The sequence below is a fragment of the Hesperophylax consimilis genome, chromosome 25 (assembly GCF_061612785.1).
Source record: "Hesperophylax consimilis isolate HC1 chromosome 25, BYU_Hcon_1.0, whole genome shotgun sequence".
In the NCBI taxonomy this organism is placed as follows: domain Eukaryota; kingdom Metazoa; phylum Arthropoda; class Insecta; order Trichoptera; family Limnephilidae; genus Hesperophylax; species Hesperophylax consimilis.
The window spans coordinates 4,065,932-4,085,049 of record NC_142860.1 but is presented as its reverse complement, the minus strand read 5'-3'; the positions used below and the strand labels follow the sequence as shown (position 1 = coordinate 4,085,049).

General features: G+C 33.5%; 1 protein-coding gene across 1 annotated transcript in view; it reads right to left on the bottom strand.

Annotated features, from left to right (window-relative positions):
* Window positions 1–2,620: 2,620 nt before the first annotated feature.
* The window catches only part of Oamb (Octopamine receptor in mushroom bodies), a 246,237-nt gene continuing 229,739 nt past the window's right edge, over window positions 2,621–19,118 (bottom strand). The window contains exons 4-5 of the mRNA XM_089646902.1: window positions 11,547–11,715; window positions 2,621–3,392 (exon numbers count right to left, since the gene is read on the bottom strand). Coding sequence (XP_089503028.1) covers window positions 2,627–3,392; window positions 11,547–11,715 — 935 coding nt within the window. The 3' untranslated portion in view covers window positions 2,621–2,626. The remainder of the gene's footprint in view (window positions 3,393–11,546; window positions 11,716–19,118) is intronic.

The following is a 19,118-nucleotide window of genomic DNA, read 5'->3' as shown; positions in this document are numbered from 1 at the left end:
TTTATTGTTTTTGTTATAAACGGAAAAATGTCAAAATTAAATACTGTAATAGGAAAGACAATCATATATTTGAATATCCATAAAATTTTAAGTAATTTTAGTTTATTTTTATGATATCTAGATTTTTCATCCCAACAACAATCATATTTGAAAATGTTCATTCAAATTTTAAGTAATTTTCGCTCGATTTTTTTTTAAATCATGATAACAAGTTTCTACCTGATCCTAGCCTGAGCCTAGTTCTCGAAAATATTTAGAACTATTATTATTTTATTTTTATCAAACATTTTAATGAATGGGGTAGGCTCCGAGTGAGAATTAAATTGTGTATGGTCGCTCCTTTTTTTGAGTTTCCTCTATCCTCGTCGATGGTGTGTGACGTAGACGTTTCGCATACTAAATATTAGAATATCTGTGGTTAAATAGTGGACCAACTTGATTCAAACAAAAAGTGCGGAGGTATCAATCTAGTGAGTGGTTTATTTATGGTTACAAGCGCTCGCCGGCAACAGTTCTGCGGCGATAACTTCAAAATGCCGATAAGCATGCTGCACAATCAATGGTATAACCTTTCATCGGTATGTAGCATTTTACCATAATTAGTAGTCGTGTTAATTGGCTTATTAACGTTAAAAAAACTCAAGGAACACTTAAAATGGGTGTGCTAACCTAAATGTTCCGTGCGGTGGCGGTGACTCCGTTCGTCAAGTTCGTTCGCGGTCGGAAGGATTCGAGCGACATCGACAGCCGCCACACCCTCCTTACTACTTCCCGCACGGGAACAACATTTTATACTGATTTTGCAAGGAATATAGACTCTATCTATATATATCAAATTGCTTATTAACCAAAGAGTTAAATAAATAATAAATCATTGATATATTAACGAGTATGTCTTTAAATTGATGAAAATATAAAAATAAACGTTGTAGGTATATAATACCCATTGTATAATTTTCAGAGTAATTATGTACCACTAGTGACACCTATGAAGGTTAGATTATATTGTTTATGAAAGGTTCTCGACTCTGCTATTTGTTTGTAATTAAGACTCGCGTCGGCAATGCCGATTCCTGTTTTGCGGCCTTTTGAATTTGAAGGTTATCAACAGTCTTTTGTCATATAAAATGTTGGCTTTCCTTAAAAACTCTCTCTTGTTCAAAAACAACCAAAGGTTTCACCTTTCCTAAAGAACCACAGGAACTAGCCTGTATCTAGAGTATTTACTGTAAAAAGTGCCTAGTCATATCATGTGATAGTGTATATTTATTGTTAAATAAAGTTATTCAGTTTGCTCTCAATAACGGAGTTTAATTAAAAGGACCCTAATTTATAACACCCATGTACTTAAATAATAAATGAAAACAGGATTGTAATAAAAAAGTTGTGTTTTTCGTACTCTGCAAACGAACATAATACACACATTTCAATTTATTTATATTTAGGTATTTTAATACATTTTCAACACAGACGGTTATATTATCAAAGTACATTCAATAATAATAATTGTTATTTTAGGAGCCTCAGTCATATTGTAAGTAGAGTAATGATGGCTTTACAATTAATTAAATAATTAATTAAACTAATATTATTACATCATTTAAGACAAACGCTTTGGTGTATGTTACTGGATTCAAATATATTTGATTACAAATAAATAGTTTTCAAATACATATTTCACTTATTTTATAATTAGTACACCTTAAAGAAAAAAACATCACTTAGGTAATTCACAATTATAAATAAATATTTTAAAGCATCAGTTGCTTTTAACGTGCGGTGTATTAAAAGTGAATTAATATTAAATTTGTATGTTTTGCGTATAATAAAATTGTATTTTATTCAACATGGCGGACAGATTATATTATTCATGCTTAGTTATATCTAAAACAAGTTATAAATAATAACATTTTTGAATTGCTAATAACACAGATATCAAATTTTATTTATTCATAATTTTACCTAAAATAATACAATGTCTTTAATATTATAATAACTACACATATTTTAATAGTTGCAAACATTGACAATCCAATAAATAACATTATTAATATTTTAAGCACATGAATACATAATATTGCTATTAATTTTAAACATACTCGTTTTCAGCTTTAGTCGAAGAAACCGCAAATCTTTTCTTTAGTAGAATAACGTCACAGTCTTTTCCACGAACCTCACAACTGGCTTTTTCGTGAAGCGATTTGATCTCTTCATTAGGCTTTGTTCCTTTACTGATGAAGCCTCCTTCATCATTATCTAAATCTTCATCATTTCTGGATGAAAGACTATTCCTTGACGACATCAATTCTCCCCTTTCATCTATTTTCAACATCATAGAAGAGTTGTCTTTCAACATAAGGTTCTGTATCTTCTTGTGGTGTTTTGTGTCTGTAGGAGATGGGACTCCGTCAGAAAACACGAACGGCTCTCTCTTTCCTTTGAACTCTTCGTAATGATCGGAGTTCTTGGAGGCGGATGTATATTTTAGGACTGTTTGATTATATTGCTGTTTTTGCTCTTTCAAACTTTGTCCTGAAGTTTCCCTTCTGGATTTGCCGTTCCACTTGAAGGATCCGTTGGCCACGTAGCCATTGGGCTTCTCGCAGAGATGCACATTTTCCGTACGTCACCTGGAGTCCGATCCTTCAACAGCGGGGTCTGAATCTTCCCCTAAAGAATTGCTAGGAGCTTGAGGGTTGTAACTGGGACTTCTACAAGCCCTCATTTGAGATCCATCAGAACCTCTTCTAGAAGTGCCTCCAGAAGTTTGTCTATTGCACAAACACCTGCAGATGATTCTCTTAAAAGCGAACCTAAAGTCTTTAGAAAACAAGGCATAAATCAACGGATTGATAGCTGAGTTACAATACCCCAACCAGAACAAGATAGAAAATACTAGAGGATGGATGCATTCTTCACAGAAAGCTCTAATAACGTACATAGTGAAAAAAGGCAGCCAACAAAAGATGAAACCTCCAACAATGATACCAAGAGTCTTGGCAGCTTTGGTTTCCATTCTAAATCTTTTAACTTGTGCCTTGATGTTTCTTTTCCCCATTTTGCGTTGAGCTTTCGGCTTGTTGAGGTCTTCAAAAAGCGCTGAGGATGGTGAGGGACTGAGGTCTCTTTCCTGGGTGACAGAACTGGAATCGCAACTGGATGATCTTCTGGAGATCCTTGACCCTGACATCCGTTGACCCGTGACCCTGAGATGGTTGTCTCTGCCCCTGTAGAGGGCTGAAGAAGTCAACTCCTGGCCACCAGGGGTGCAGTAGTGAACCGCGTAGAGAGCCGGAGGACTTCCGGGGCTCCTGGCAGGACAAATCTGTTCGTTGGATGGGTAAGAAACTGAGATCTTTATCTTCTCGTGACTTCTTCGCTGGTTGGAGTACCTGGAAAAGATAAGAAAAACAATATAAGCAAAAACGAAGAAAAAAGTTGATGGCCCTGTGCAAAAAGCATGGTAATATCAATTATTTATTTGGAACCGGGTCGCTTTATCTTTAATAAGAAAATCTTCATACTGGTAAAATTAACTTTACTTTTAAAGCTAGGGTGTTTCTCACATAAGGTTAAGAGTAGAAAATCCCTAAGGCATAAATCATTTGAGACAAGTTAAACGACCCCTATATGGCAATAAAATAATCAATATATTATATTATACGATGATTAAATAAAAACAGATGTTTTGGTTATCACTTTAGGGATTATTTTAAATACTAGAGCAGACCCGAGCCATAAGCCACGGGATATTTAATTCCACAATTCAAATATTTTTCTGTAAAAAAATCAATATTACATTTTTTTACACAGTCAGTTCTAATTTTGATAATGACACTTAAATTCAAAGTAAATCCGAGTTCCTGAGTTACACAAGACAGACACACACCTGCAATTAATATTTTTGAAGATAAATTATATTTATTAATCAGGAATTCTACAACGATATAATGAAGATTAATATTAGAAGTGCTTTCAGTGCTTTTTAAAATGATTCCTGATATTTTTTTGGTTAATTCCTTATATATCGGATCACGTGTTTATGCATGAGCATTTGCATTGATAAAATATAATGAAGAAAATGTATCGTGAACACGTGTTCCGACATTGTAATAACTATGAGTCATTTACTAAAAGATTACCAGTTTTGAAACCAACGTTTTTAAGAAATTCTTAATATTACTCATTTTTCCTCTAGTGGGAGTAGATGAAGATGAGGTAGAGGAAGGTGGGTAAATACCTAGCTATTCAGATCTGGTCATCAAAGCTATATCAAGCAAATTTTGTATGGTGGTCTTACATTATGGCGATAATGAGAGTATCTTCCACTTAGGGGTGAAACATAAGACCTCAAGAATATAACATGAAACTTGAGAGGGTGAAACAAAAATATATGAAACTGGCGATTTTCATTTCAAATTTATAATGTCTTCCTTGAATTAACTTCCTCGAATTCTTCAGTCATGCGTCGCTAGCTTCATTCAGGCACTTCACATAACGCACGTGAGCTGTTCCCAGTGATAAAAATAAAAATTAAGCAGTCAAAAGGACAAATAAAACTGTACGAAATCAATTATGACTTTAATAATGTACTTTTCCACCAATGTTCTAGTTGTTATAATCGTACTTGCTAGTTGGGAACGGCTAGTGTGCATCGTATGGAGTGCCTGGACATAGCTATTAAATAATCCACCCCCTAGAGCCCATCCAAAGTCACAACACGACAATCAACACTGTTTATCATCAAAGTCCATCACAAATCAGGCCTCGGATACCCCTGGAGCCTTAAATAGTACACAGGCGCTCGCAGGCAGTTAGCGACCGAAGCAGAAGAACAATAGAACAAGGGATGCAAATTTCTCCGTTGAAATACACGAATCTTCAACTACCCTCTACGGGCACCCTAAATAAACAACCCTAATGCATGCCAAACTATGCTAATTTACTGCTGTACCGAATACCGATGTGGATTGCATGTGATGTTGTTTGTATTCGTCAGTTAGCATCTATTATTTGTAATGTATTTATTTGCCTTTTGAATATTGGCTCTTTATGTTTGTAATATTAGTATAGTCAAAATACTATCTTTTAGGAAATAAGATAAAAAGAATTTGGCATTCTCAGACTATAAAAATATAACCATTCGTTATTTCGGCTACTGGCATTATACCTAGCTCTCTCATTAAAAATTTAGGCGTGTTAGATCTATCAAAAAAATTTATATATACAAAGATGCAAAAGTCGGTCATTTTGAATACATGTGCTATTATGAAAGATTTTTTGAATATTTATGCTGAGAGATCAGTAGGATTTATAGGCCCTGTTAGAAGTTCTACCGAGCCGAACCCTCTGATATGAAAATATCTGGAGTCGGTGAATTATTTTCCCATTTGATCTCTGGTGAGTTGACGTGTTGTTCTTGTATTGTTTTGTATTTATTATGCTTATATAATGCACTTGAATAATGTGGATTGACTAGATGATCATTTGTGGAAAAGTGTGCGGAAATAAAATGCTTCTACTACTAAATAAACAATATGACTTATCAAAGCTCCATTTTAAATACATTCCCCTCCCCTGCTCCCCTTCTACTTTTATTTTTATAATTTGTAAATTTAAGGTTACAAATTACCAATTAATTTTAACATGTAAATATACTATATTTTTTCTTGCTTCATGTGGCTCCTACACAATATCTTAAACCTTCCAATTGGTGCAGACTTTAGGTTTTCCGGCAGCGCATTATAGTATTTCATCCCTTTATATAATATACTATTCTGAGTATTCGACTTGTCATTTTTTGGTAGCCTGATTTCATTGCACCTCCTTGTTTTATGTTTGTTTATGTCCTTGTTGCATACAATTTTATTTGAAAAATATTTGTTAGTTGTTTACTATTTTATGTACAAATATCATCGTGTTCAAGGTCAACATCTGTTTCACCGCTAGCCAATTTAGTTCCTTTAACATTTTATTTACTTTTGACTATCTATTTCGTCTAAGTATTGTTCTCATTGTCCTATTTTGGAGAATTATCCCTCTCTCTTCCTTTTCTCCCTCTCGCGCCCCACGAAAGATAATGTTCTCTCTCCCTCTTCCATCTTACCTATAAATACACTGTAATTCTGTTATTTATTAAATATGTTTTTAAATAAACCCGATGAAGGTTCAGCGCGAACCGAAACCGGTTACTTTATATAAATATAAACATAAAATTGGTACTAAAAACGTATTTATATTATCCTAATTATTATTAATTTGTAATGTTTTAAAAATAATAAAATAAAAAGCTACTTTAAAGTCCATTTTGAAATACACTTTGGTACAGTGGCTTTAGGACAAATACTATTTACACAAACATTCACTTAAACTTGAATAAATTTTAAGGTAACAATTTAATATTGAATTCATTAGGCATAACTTTTTTGTTCACGTTTTTGAGTAATTCTGGCTGAGCCGTGTTTTTTCTCTGATTTGTAAATCTGAGCTTGTTCTAAAATGATTACGATTACAAAAAAATATTTGCTTTATTTTCGAACGACTTTATTCATGTAGCATACTTCTTCGTCCCACGCATTTTCGAAAAAATGCCAGGAATTTTGCGAAAAATTCCCAGTTTTTAGTCATTTCTAGGGACACTAAGCGATCCGTGAAATTCCTTTGTCACCCATTTTTGGCTAACATTGTAAAAATTACGTGAAATAATATTAAAAAAAAATATATATAATTTATTACAATACGATATTGTGTGACCTGAATACAAAGCAATGATATTTATCGCAATATAAAATTCAAGCGTTTTCATTGTTTGATAAAAATAACAATGTTTCTGATGTTAAATTAACTTCTCAGAGATTACAAGCATGACGTAAATTATTATCGTTTTTTACGAGAAAATTATTTGTGTCAAATGTCATGGATTATGAAAAAGAAGCGTGAATGCATTACAGAATTTTCATATTATTTTATTCTTTATGAGAACCGCGTTACAGTTCCAAATCTCTGGAATCAGTAGGATTATGGCATCTCCAATAGTGCAAAGATTGAAGATGAAAGAGAAAAATAACGGTAGAGAAGCGTCTGTTCAAGCAAATTTTCGATTCTATGTGGCCGTCTTTTACTAGGGTGATACTATCTACTGCGAAAATACTGTATGAAAATATTTAATTTTTCAATTTGAGAGGTAGGTACCGCCGCCCCGGGAATCATTTATTAGAACCATTCGGTGGGGTTTACACATATTTTTTTACTATATAATATACCATAATAATAACCAAAACCTTTGTCATAGATCGCCCTTAGTGGTTCGCTAGATTTGGTGACTTAGCAGGGGTGAGGTTTGTCTAGGTCTTGGCGGCTACCGACCGGGTAGGGGATGATTGGTTGAGGGAGACCTTTGACCTATCTAGCAGGATTATCTCGATCCAACACACACTGATCCCCAGATTGCTACCCACCCCTCATACCCTTTTCCTTCCCAGAATTTCCTCTCCTTCCCTCTCCCCACTAATAATTTGCGTCGGTAATTGAAACCGCGACCTCCGAATTCGTAGCCTAGATTCTTAACTAAAGGTGATTAAATAACATAATGTTTCGTTCAGTTTATTTTATTATTTTCTATCTAAATAATTTTAATAATGATCTTCTTCGCTAAACGAGATGTTACTGTACCTCGCATTTTATCAAGAAATAACTAGAATGTCAATAATAATGGATGCCAATTAAATTAATGGAAAAATCTTTTATTTCATCATTTTTTCGGAGGGGTGAAATACCGGTAATGGCCTCTTATATTCCAGCTTCAATTTAATAACATTTTATAAAGATAACAGAATAAGAAATCGAATAAAAAATTGGTATTCAAGGACAAGCTTTTGTCTCGACTCTTGTGGAAGACTTATTTATAATTCCATCAGTGAATTGTAAAATAAATTAATATTTAATTATTGTATTTTTGTACATATCGGTGAATTGTCTTGTATTTTGATGGTGACTTTTAGATGGAGTGATTATACTGATTATACGATATTCTTTTGGTGTACGTATTTATTTATTTTTAAATTACATGTTTCTTTTTTTAAATAGACATTTACAAGATCGAATCATCAATCATTGAATCACCATAATAGGAATCTGTTTCATTGTGACCAATAAATTAAACTTATCTTGAATAAAAGGCAAAGAGTTTAGGCCTTACTAATAAACGTGTTTCAACTGATAACCAACCGATAATGTATGATAATACTATAGGATGTCCCAATGTTCTCTTAAAAATATTTCTGAACCGAAAGATTTGGGAATAACCTTTGACCCACACTTAAAATTTCACGTTCATATTGAAACGATATGCAGCAGGGCTTTGAGAATGCTTGGATTTGTGATATGTAACTCCAGGCATTTCTGCAGCTCTGTCGTGGTTCGCTTGCTATATTTTAGCCTAGTACGTAGTATTTTGGAAAGTGGCTCAATAATATGGGGACCAGGGGATGCAACGTACACTTCTATGGTAGAGAAAGTACAAAAGAAGTTTCTACGTTATCTTTATCTTAGAGACTTCGGGTACTATCCCTATTTATACCCATCAGCCTTCCTTTCCGGAATGCTAGGTATCGATAGTCTTGTCAACAGGCGGAAAGCTGCGTTGCTGATGATGGCCTATAACTTGTTAAACGGTCACATCAACAATACAGAAATTTTGAATAAAATTTTATTTTACGTCCCTGATAACTTCGCAAGAGCGCGTAGACACAAACCATTCATTCTTCCGAGATGTAGGACTAACTTACCATCAGCAATGCCTCTCGGAAGAATGATAGGCCTTCTAAACTCACTAGCCTCTGACATCGACATTTTCCACCTGAGCATTACTAAATTTAAATCGCTAATTAGGCAATTATGATTGTATAATGTATCTTTGTTGTTGGATATTTTTATTCTGTAAATAAAAATATCCAATAACAATAAAAAAAATATCCAAATATAAAAAAAATATCCAAATATAAATAAAAAAAAAAAAATAAAAAAAAATAATATGATTATGATTTTGGAACTATTTTATTGCTTACTTCCACAATAATAATATATTTAGAATGCAGATATGGGAACCATTTATTGGATAAGCAACACCCATGCCATAGGTCTCTCCAAGTGTTCGCTACGTCTGGTGAATTAGCAGGGGTGCCCGGGTTAATAATGAATCCATACGTCCGACACTCCTCGACACATTGACCATCAGATTCCTACCCACCCCTCACATCTTTTTCCTTCCCAAAACTTCCTCACCTTCCTTTTCCTAAAAAGACCCTCCATATAGCATCCCCAAAGATGACAATTGAAAATTGTTTCTATTTACATATAAAAGTTTTGATGAGATCCATTTTATACACAAAATTTTTAATCGAATTGCCAAGACAAAACTTGGCAACGTTGAGTTTTGGCGTTATGAAATTTGCGCAGTTTTTTCTCTCTGGAAATTATATGTCAAATAAACTATTATCAGTTTTTCAAAGTAAATTCCACCACTAGCTAAGTACTTTTGGTGTAGATATATATAAACAAAACAAGGTAATTATAACAATGGTTAGTTCGAAGTTTCATATAGAGATAGCATTATTCTAAAGAATTGAAAAGTTTACTTTCATAAGATTTTGTTTCACTTGATCGTGCCAGGTCTTCCTTGGACATCCCCAACTATTTTTAGCATTCACTACTATATATCACACTGTTACTATTAAAAAATTACATTATATCGACTTTAATTCCACTCCGTATCTCATTCCAGAGCAGAGGTGATGCGATTAGTTTTCCTCGGGCGTCCCCGACCTCTTGTACCATTAAAAAAACTCTCTTAACACTTCTAACAATAATAAGAACAAACTTTGAAATTTTCAGTGAAATTGGTTCAGTAGTTTTTGAGTCTATAGAGTACAAACAAAAAAACACTTATTTCATATGTTTTTTTTATATTTCCGACTTTATGTCCGGGTTAAATCTTCCCCACAGGAAAAACTAAACCCTTCCACACACTTTTCCACAAATGATCATCTAGTCAATCCAAATTATGCAATTGCATTATATAAGCAAAATAAATGCAAAACAATACAAGAACAACACGTCAACTCACCAGAGATCAAATGGGAAAATAATTCACCGACTCCAGATATTTTCATATCAGAGGGTTCGGCTCGGTAGAACTTCTAACAGGGCCTATAAATCCTACGGATCTCTCAGCATAAATATTAAAAAAATCTTTCATAATAGCACATGTATTCAAAATGACCGACTTTTGCATCTTTGTGTATATAATTTTTTTTGATAGATCTAACACGCCTAAATTTTTAATGAGAGAGCTAGGTATAATGCCAGTAGCCGAAATAACGAATGGTTATATTTTTATAGTCTGAGAATGCCAAATTCTTTTTATCTTATTTCCTAAAAGATAGTATTTTGACTATTCTAATATTACAAACATAAAGAGCCAATATTCAAAAGGCAAATAAATACATTACAAATAATAGATGCTAACTGACGAATACAAACAACATCACATGCAATCCACATCGGTATTCGGTACAGCAGTAAATTAGCATAGTTTGGCATGCATTAGGGTTGTTTATTTAGGGTGCCCGTAGAGGGTAGTTGAAGATTCGTGTATTTCAACGGAGAAATTTTCATCCCTTGTTCTATTGTTCTTCTGCTTCGGTCGCTAACTGCCTGCGAGCGCCTGTGTACTATTTAAGGCTCCAGGGGTATCCGAGGCCTGATTTGTGATGGACTTTGATGATAAACAGTGTTGATTGTCGTGTTGTGACTTTGGATAGGCTCTAGGGGGTGGATTATTTAATAGCTATGTCCAGGCACTCCATACGATGCACACTAGCCGTTCCCAACTAGCAAGTACGATTATAACAACTAGAACATTGGTGGAAAAGTATATTATTAAAGTCATAATTGATTTCGTACAGTTTTATTTGTCCTTTTGACTGCTTAATTTTTATTTTTATCACTGGGAACAGCTCACGTGCGTTATGTGAAGTGCCTGAATGAAGCTAGCGACGCATGACTGAAGAATTCGAGGAAGTTAATTCAAGGAAGACATTATAAATTTGAAATGAAAATCGCCAGTTTCATATATTTTTGTTTCACCCTCTCAAGTTTCATGTTATATTCTTGAGGTATTATGTTTCACCCCTAAGTGGAAGATACTCTCATTATCGCCATAATGTAAGACCACCATACAAAATTTGCTTGATATAGCTTTGATGACCAGACCTGAATAGCTAGGTATTTACCCACCTTCCTCTACCTCATCTTCATCTACTCCCACTCGAAGAAAAATGAGTAATATTAAGAATCTCTTCAAATCGTTGGTTTCAAAACAAGAATGCAGGCCTTAACGAATGAATAAAAAGGTTTTCTAATATTCTTCATCTAAATTTATCAGGAAACGGTCTGCAATCCCATTTTAAACAAGATTACCAATAATTTGAAGTGCAACATAAGTGCGGAATTTACACACAAAAACACCTTTTCATCCACACCCTCACCTGTGAATTCTCTCCGGCGAAGCACTTCCCAGTGACGTGGTGGTGCTGTGTGCCGACCCCGTGCTGAGTGGACTGCCCTGGGGCCCACGCCTGCCCCCGCCGCCCCTGCCTCGATGTATCCGCAGCGTCAGGCGGTTGTCGTCGAAACGGTTGCCGACACCTGCCTTGCCTGGAAATGATAAAAAAGAAAAAAAATATATTATAAAATTTGTTTTGAAATTCTAAAGGCTTCAAATTTCTATTATTTTTAACATTTTATTCTGTTTTATGCACAATTCATCTGTTTTTTTTTATTGTTCTGTTTTTGATCATATTTTTTGTATCTCTATATTAAATGTGTGGGACTGCACTAACCTCCCCACGTACCGGAATAAACACTTATTATAACTTCCGACTTTTTGTCCTGGTTAAATCTTCCCCACAGGAAAAACTAAACCCTTCCACACACTTTTTCACAAATGATCATCTAGTCAATCCACATTATGCAAATGCATTATATAAGCATAATATAATAAAAAATAATACAAAAAAACAAACACGTCAAATCACCAGAGATCAAATGGGAAAATAATTCACCGACTCCAGATATTTTCATATCAGAGGGTTCGGCTCAGTAGAATTTTTAATTGGACCTATAAATCCTACTAATCCCTCAACACAAATATTTAAAAAAATCTTTCGTAATCCTAAATGTATTTAAAATGACTTATTATTATTTAAGTGGCTCGGCTGTATAAAGAAAATGCACTGCATACATGAAAACGAATGATGCGCTTGGTTCCAACAATCCTAACACAAGAATATCGATAACTTTTGTCGACATTGTCGGTAATTATTATTTTACATAATTTCTTTTCATTTATTTAGAATTAACGACAAAAGCGCATTTACATACATGATCGTTATTGACAGTCATAGTAAAATACGAGTGAATACAAATTGCGCTAATTTAGTCGACATGATTGTTAGTTGGAGAACTGCAGTTGTGGTCAAGAACGATTACCAGTTTTAGAGATTATCGATAAGCGTTTATCGTTGTGTTCGTGCTAAGAGGGCAGGAGAGGAAACATTTGCATTTTGAATCAGCTGCCAAAAATACAAGTTTTTTAAATGTCGGAATCTAACTCACTTTTTCATGCTGTATTTACAAAATTTAAAACTTTTAATAGTCCGTAGTAAGCGTTCAAAAATAATGAAAAAATGGCTTCAAAGGAAGGAACGTAAGAACGGATGTTAGGAGGAGCGCGCTTATATTAAAAAAAAACATTATTATTATCAGGAGAAAAAATATTATTTAAAACTTTACTTATTTAAATTAGCAAAAATCTCTTCGCAAATACTGTCTTAAGTAGCATTTAAAGGAGAATTGTATAAAATGGCACCCTTTTACAAAGTTTCAATTATGCGGTTTACAGATAAACTTAATAAAAGTCATAATATGCTCTTTTAAAGATGGCGTTAATTTAATTATTTTACAAAAAAACACTTTTTGCAAGGTAAGCTTTAAATCTTCCGATGAATTATTTGTTTGCGTCCTTACGCAATATGAATATGAATATATTATTTAGTTTTGTCCGTGTAGTCACAAAGTCATATAAACACAATATTGTATCGGTGATTCATTCCAATCCTGTATATGTTTGCCTTTCTTGAAACAATTGAGTTTTTATGCCAACAAGGCTGTTTTTTCATTTGGCGCTTTTATATAATAATTCTTCATAATATTTTAAAGAATAACTTGCGAAAAGTGTTTTTTACTAAAATAATTAAATTAGCGCCACCTTTAGAAAAGCAGATTATGAATTTATTTACACACACCCTTAACTTCTCCGGCTAATTTGTTTGGTTTTGTAAACAAACAGGTATAACCCCTAGAGTCAATTTGTTCACTTTTGTAACAACATAAATGGTCTGACGGAAAACGTTGAATCTCCCTTACCGCCATAATTAAAAACATGTACCAAACTTTGTTGGAAAGAAAAAGCACCAAGCTTTATACGAAACTTTATAGGATTGTGAATATCGCCAATTTAAATGGGACGTTGGCTGAATGATTCTGTGGTTCTCCAATCCGCAGAATCCAAGGTGAAGTGATTACCCGGGGTGTGTAAAATCAGAATTAGAATATTTTCAATTTAGTTTTTATTTTAACAAACTCACCTTACAATAATTTTATGAACAAAACAGATCGCGTACGTTAGAGGGGATTTAGAGCTAAACCGGCGGCTGAGACCACTGGAGAGGGAATGAAATGATTTCCGCGTGAGGCATCGCGCGCGAGGTTGTAATGTTACCAGTCGCACGTGAATGTGGGGAACTGTAAATATTATTGTTCTTTTCGGGAGAAGTGAACTCCGCAATTTGAGAAAAAAATGCGAATCTTTCTGATTTTTTTATTTCGAAAGACCTAAAAACTATGTGACTGTAATATTTATAAAACATTTAAAAAAAATGATATTTTGTATCAGTAATTTTAATGTCAGTGTTTTGACGAGAATATTGTAAGGTGAGCCATTTTTGTATTTGCATACAAAATTACAACATTTTCATGTTCATTATATGTTTTTTTTCTCATAATAAAATTTGTATTATTGTACTTTGTAGTTTGGCATATTTAATAAAATAAAACAATTATTTTGTTTAAAACCACGATTTTTTTATTAATTTATTGACCGACCGGTTTCAATTAGCTCAAACATCATCAGGGTGCAAATTAATACTTGTATACTAGATAGAATTAATTAATTAATTTGATAAAAATTACTAATATTTACCTTATTTAATTACTAGTATTAACCTAGAATTAATTTGGTAAACACTACTATTATTAAGCTTATTTAATTACTAGTATTAACCTAGAATTACTAGTATTAATTTGATAAACATTACTAGTATCAACTTTATAATAAACCTAATTAATTATTATTTTAACCTTTAATTAATTTGATAAACTTTTATTAACCTTATTTAATTATTAGTATTAACCTACAATTACTAATATTTATTTGCACCCTGATGATGTTTGAGCTAAACGAAACCGGCCGGTCAATAAATTAATAAAAAATGGTGGTTTTAAACGAAATAATTGTTTTATTTTATAAATAAAATTTGTGAACATATTTCAAAACCAGTTTTTAATATTCGAAATTTTTTTGGATTTTATTGCAAAGCGGACTTACACACAAATTGTTTAAGAAATATAACGGTCAATATGTCAGAGGCCAGAGAGGTAATACAGTTTTGATTATTTATACATTTTTTGTAATTATTGGTCGCTCAAATATTTTTCTTATTTATAAAATTCGTGTGAGTTTATACCATCTACCATTTAAAACTCCTCAGCTTTAGATGAGTAGAGAATAGATTCAGATTTTTTTCTAACAAAATGAAAAACATCTATGTTAGTTCCTTAAAATCATGACTAGTATATTATATCGTCAGCTTTAAAAGATTCCTACTCTTTCAGAAAACATTTGATATTTTAGGAACACCGTGAAAATTTGTTCTGCCGAAACTTGGAAAGCATTTAAATTTAGAAATTGATTGCGCCGCCCTCTGGTGAAAATTAATATAAAAACTTCAGTGCCTTTCCTTTCCGCCATCTTTCAAGAAAGTTAAAATATTATGCTAGTCATTTTCTAAATCAAGCGAACAATTTATCATAAAGCGTAACATAAATGTAAAAAATGAATAAAACTCCCTAATTCCTTTGATAAATTTGAACTGACACCTTCCTGAACATTTGAACGAAGTTTTTAATTTATTTTTAATATATTAACTCTACACAGGAGAACGAATGTACTTATGTGGTTGAATAGGAAAGGTAAATGGAATCTTCTTGTTGCGAATCGATATTCTGGCCCTGAGGACCTGAGGGACTGAGTCAATAAACAAGGTTTCCGTAATAGATTCGATATTATACACACTGAGAGAAAATGTTCACTTTACCGGTTTTCTTAACAGACTTACCAGGTATAAATACATTGTTGCGATTGTCACTGATGTAGGTATTCCACACTGTCAGAAAGGGACAGGTAGTTGGGTAACAGGTTGGGTGGGGGAACGCAAAAACATATATTAGAGGGTGATGCCTACAGCTACGTCGACACATACAGATTCAGATTCAACATTAGAAAAATCCTCGCATATGTACGCATCTGTATAACACAACATTTCATAATGTAGGTATTACAGGCCTTCCGCTGGATCTGACTTGCAGAACCCAACATGTTGAACCGCCAAAGGAATTATTATTTACTCTCGACTAGCAATCCGAAAGTCACAAGTTCAAATCCCGGCATGCGCAAGTAAATTTTGTTTAATGAATTTGTGTCCATTCACTTAAAACGATATCTGGTATATTGCGGCACGTTCCAGAGTAGAATAAATCTCAGAATCACCCTGGTGTTTGACCACTATTCACAATTGAAATGTTGCTGAAGATGGCTTGGTGACCAGATCTATAGTCAGGTACTTCCCACCTTCCTTTTCCCCATCTTATCCCCCTCTCCACTAATTCCAGTCAAACAAAATACTTCAGTTAAGGATGCCCTTACCCTTCTTTCAATATCTCTGTCAGCCTTCCCATCTCTCATAAACATACTTCCTAAATACACAAACTCATCTACCTGATCCAAGTATTCATCATTAACAACAAGGTATAGTGCACATTGTTTTGGTACTCTCTCTTTTAAACACAATGACTTTTGACTTACTTACATACTCTTTATACATAGGTACTTCGTTCATCCAAGACACGCAAGACTGTAGATCTTTCATACTGTTAGCAATCAGTACCGCATCATTAGCATACAACAGGTAAAATATTATCAGATTACTCAAATTCGTGCCCAATCCCACCTCTTTCAATTTTTTCATACAATTTTGGAGGATTGTGATTATCGCCAATTTAAATGGGTCGTTGGTTGAGTGATTCTGCGGTTCTCCAATCCTCGGTGTGTAAAAATGAGAATTCGGATATTTTCAATTTTGTTTTTATTTTAACAAAACTCACGTTACAATAATTTTATGAACAAAACCGATCGCGTGCGTTAGAGGAGATTTAGGGCTAAACCGGCGGCTAGACCACTGGAGAGAGAATTAAATATTTTCCGCGCGAGGTATCGCGCGCAGGTTCACAGTGATACCAGTCTCACATGAATGTAGGTAAAAATAATGTTGTTATTATTTTCGGGAGATGTAAACTCCCTATAATTTACCCTACACAATTATCAATATATAGACTGAATAACCACGATCACATTACGCAGCCCTGTTTAACACCTTTTGTGATATAAAACCACCAGTAAAACTATCGTTTACCCTAATACATGCAAAGCTTCCCTCATACAGAGACGCAATTGCCTAATAACACCTTCCATAGCTTTTTCTGTTGACTCTGAATCCATAATATTTATATATTTAGTTTGGTGCAGTCCACACACCACTAGTGTTGCATTTGAAACTGCCTCTGAATTACAGCTTTAGATGTACACGAATTATGGACTCTAAATCAATTTAAAACGACTACGAAATGAATGATGTTTGTTGAAATTGGGTGATCATACCTATAAAGATAAAACAAAGTATGAAAAAAGGAAAATGAGGGATGACCAATCACTTACCAAGAAGCAGCACACCGCGATACCTTGAGGTAATTGTCGCCACAACACATCGAATGAGTAATTAAACGATATTAAGCATTTCCAAAATAGTCCATCTTTTTAAAGATTATATACACGATAACCAGCAACAACTTGCTTCAAGTACTTTAAGGCGATGCACCACGTGGTAATGAAAAATCATGTGTTTTGGTTTGAAAATTTGGTCACCTAGAAATGTTTCAGATGCTTTAATTAAATACTGCGAGTAGAATACATCTTGGCCTTTGAAAGGATCGAGTATTTTTCAGATAAATCTTTTTATAAGCTCAGAAAAAAATATGTATAAGGCCTATGAAAACTGCTTTAATGTTCAAAATCTCCTACTTACGAACCCATTTTCGGTTATGATTTAATTGTAAAATGTGGCAAGTTAATTTATTTGTAAAATGATCGGATTTTTTTAAAAATATTTATGCCTGAACATCCACAAAATAAAATAAAAGGCACTTTTTGACCATCTTTTTTTCTTGCATAAATCAACACAGGGGGATGGTTTTAAGCGGGAATTTAAACCTTATCGTCATTTACGTAAGGGGTGTTATTGATAGCGGCTCGATTTAAAATATTTTACGACGTAGTGCATGGCTTTAATACTTCTTCTATGTTTTTTCCAAACAAATGCACTCGAATTTCAGTGTTCTTGCTATTGTTCTAAATTTCAAATTCTTTTAAAGCAAGTTGTTGTTTGGAGATAGGTAAGTACTATGACATTCCAATAGGAACTATGCATATTATTGTCATTTCAAAACCAAGCAACAAGAATACTTCGGCTTACTTCTTATAATGCATTAAAAACGTGGTTAATAATATATCACATATTTGGATATTTTAGTATGATAAACAAAGTCAGTATCGATAGGTTACTGATGTATTATTGATTGCTTCTGTTTTTGACACTATGTAACACAAGAGCAAAACAAAGCTTTGCAATCAATTTGATTAGACATGATGTATCAAAGGGATACTAAAATTAATGCCAGATATTCATATTTCGAAGCATTGTATCTTAACTCATTAAACCGTTATTAAGTTTTATTTTAGCATCGCTACAAAAAACAATATCCCTTTTAAAAATCGAATGTCGTTTTCTGTACATCTATTTTTTTTTTTACTGTGGATTGAACCTTCCTACCCAGGAACTGAAGTCGACAACTCTATCGACCTTGCCAAATGCCGATCGGGTAGGACCGACATGTAATTTGTATATTAATTGCTGTAATGTCATACGATTTCATAGAAATGCTCATATGCCCGTGTGTGCTCGGATAAAAATTAATACGTCTTTTTTATTAAGATACTGGTAAAAATGTGACTGCATGATAATTTCCCAATAAAATATTAGTCATTCTGAATATATCTGAACACGTGTTCTTGCATGTGCCCTTTTCCGAATAAATACATTCGACAAGATGCGGAACTATTATTATTTTGAAGAACAAGTGTTCCGCCTTCCCTATAATATGTTCTTACTTTACTAATAGTTAGAGGCGTCCAGTCCCGTTTTTACCGTAAAAATGAATAATTTGATCAGTTTTCAATAAATTAACAATATGTCGTATAAGTAAGTATTCTCCGTGTGTAAGTGATTGCCACTAAAAGTGTAGAATGTATTGTCATCAACAACGAGCCGAGTTTCAGCACGATCGGATGTCGGGAAGTGAATTAATACCTAGGTACTCACAAATTAATTATTTTGCTATTACTCCAAAGACACGTAACTATCTAAACAAAAAAACTTTTTTTAATTTTCTTCAGACAGGTAGGTACCATAATATTGAAAAAAAGTGCGAAAAAAAAGTAAACAAAACACGACGTTTCAAAATTTGACAAAAGAATCTTTACTGAACCATAGTCAAAATAAGCCATCTAGTCGAATTCAAATTTGACAAACGAATCATTACTGAACCAT